Source organism: Octopus bimaculoides, chromosome 7, assembly GCF_001194135.2.
Source record: "Octopus bimaculoides isolate UCB-OBI-ISO-001 chromosome 7, ASM119413v2, whole genome shotgun sequence".
NCBI classification, from domain to species: Eukaryota; Metazoa; Mollusca; class Cephalopoda; order Octopoda; family Octopodidae; genus Octopus; species Octopus bimaculoides.
In genome coordinates this window covers 2,998,235-2,999,222 of record NC_068987.1, presented here as the reverse complement: position 1 = coordinate 2,999,222, position 988 = coordinate 2,998,235, and the positions used below count along the sequence as shown (strand labels likewise).

Genomic DNA, 988 nt, shown 5'->3' with positions numbered 1-988 from the left:
AATTAAAGAGGGAGGTGTAATTAAAGTGGGATATGGGGAAGTTTAATTGAAGAGGGGGTGGGAGATATGTAATGAAAGAGGGGTGAGGGAGGCGTAATTAAAGAGGCAAGTGGGGGTGGTGTAATTAACAACAAAGACTAAATAAATGTTATAATTTTATTTATAAGTGTTGTTGTTGTGGTTGTCTTCAATTAACCCCCACCCCCATCTCATCCCATTCCCCCCATCATACACCCCCACCCATCAGTTGTAAGCATCATGGATCCTGGCAGCTTCCTGTACAATAACAGCTTCATTCCCGACCAACTTCACATAAGGGGACACTTCTTTCCATTTCACACTGGCGTCCTGCAAAAGTACAACAACAATAAGAATACTATTGTAAAACACAATGCACATATACTGTGTGTGTGTGTGTGTGTGTGTGGATGGATGGATGTGTGTGTGTTTGTGAATTGATGGATGTGTGTGTGTGTGCATGAATAGATGTGTGTGTATGGATGGATGTGTGTGTGAATGAATGGATGGATGGATGGATGTGTGTGTATGTGTGTGAGTGTGTGTGTGTGTGTGTGTGTGTGTGAGAGTGTGTTTGTGTGTGTGCATGTAATCTGTACAACAGAAGGTTTCAATATGAAGCTGAAATGATGGAAATAGATAAGATACAAGAGGTGGAGGAGGGAGTGGGGGCTGTTTCAAAGTGTTCAGTCATCAACATTCATGTTGAGTGATGTGATTAAGCTCACTCAACACAAAAAAAAAACCAGGACTGAATAGACTTCATATAAGATGTTAATGAATAATGACTTGTGTGGCACAACACGTCCATTGAAGAGGACTGTCAATCTATGTCTTGCAAGGGAACTACATTACCGATTTATGCAACAGGTGCTTTACCATTCCATCTCATCAGAGAACGCATCATCATCATCACTACTCAACATCTGTTTCCCCTGCTGGCATGGGTCGGATGGTTTGACAGGAGCTG

At 41.9% G+C, this 988-nt stretch overlaps 1 protein-coding gene across 1 annotated transcript in view; it reads right to left on the bottom strand.

Moving 5' to 3' along the window:
* Positions 1 to 210: 210 nt before the first annotated feature.
* Positions 211 to 988, bottom strand: part of LOC106879935 (transient receptor potential cation channel subfamily M member 2) — an 89,908-nt gene continuing 89,130 nt past the window's right edge. The window contains exon 32 of the mRNA XM_052969110.1: positions 211 to 348. Coding sequence (XP_052825070.1) covers positions 244 to 348 — 105 coding nt within the window. The 3' untranslated portion in view covers positions 211 to 243. The remainder of the gene's footprint in view (positions 349 to 988) is intronic.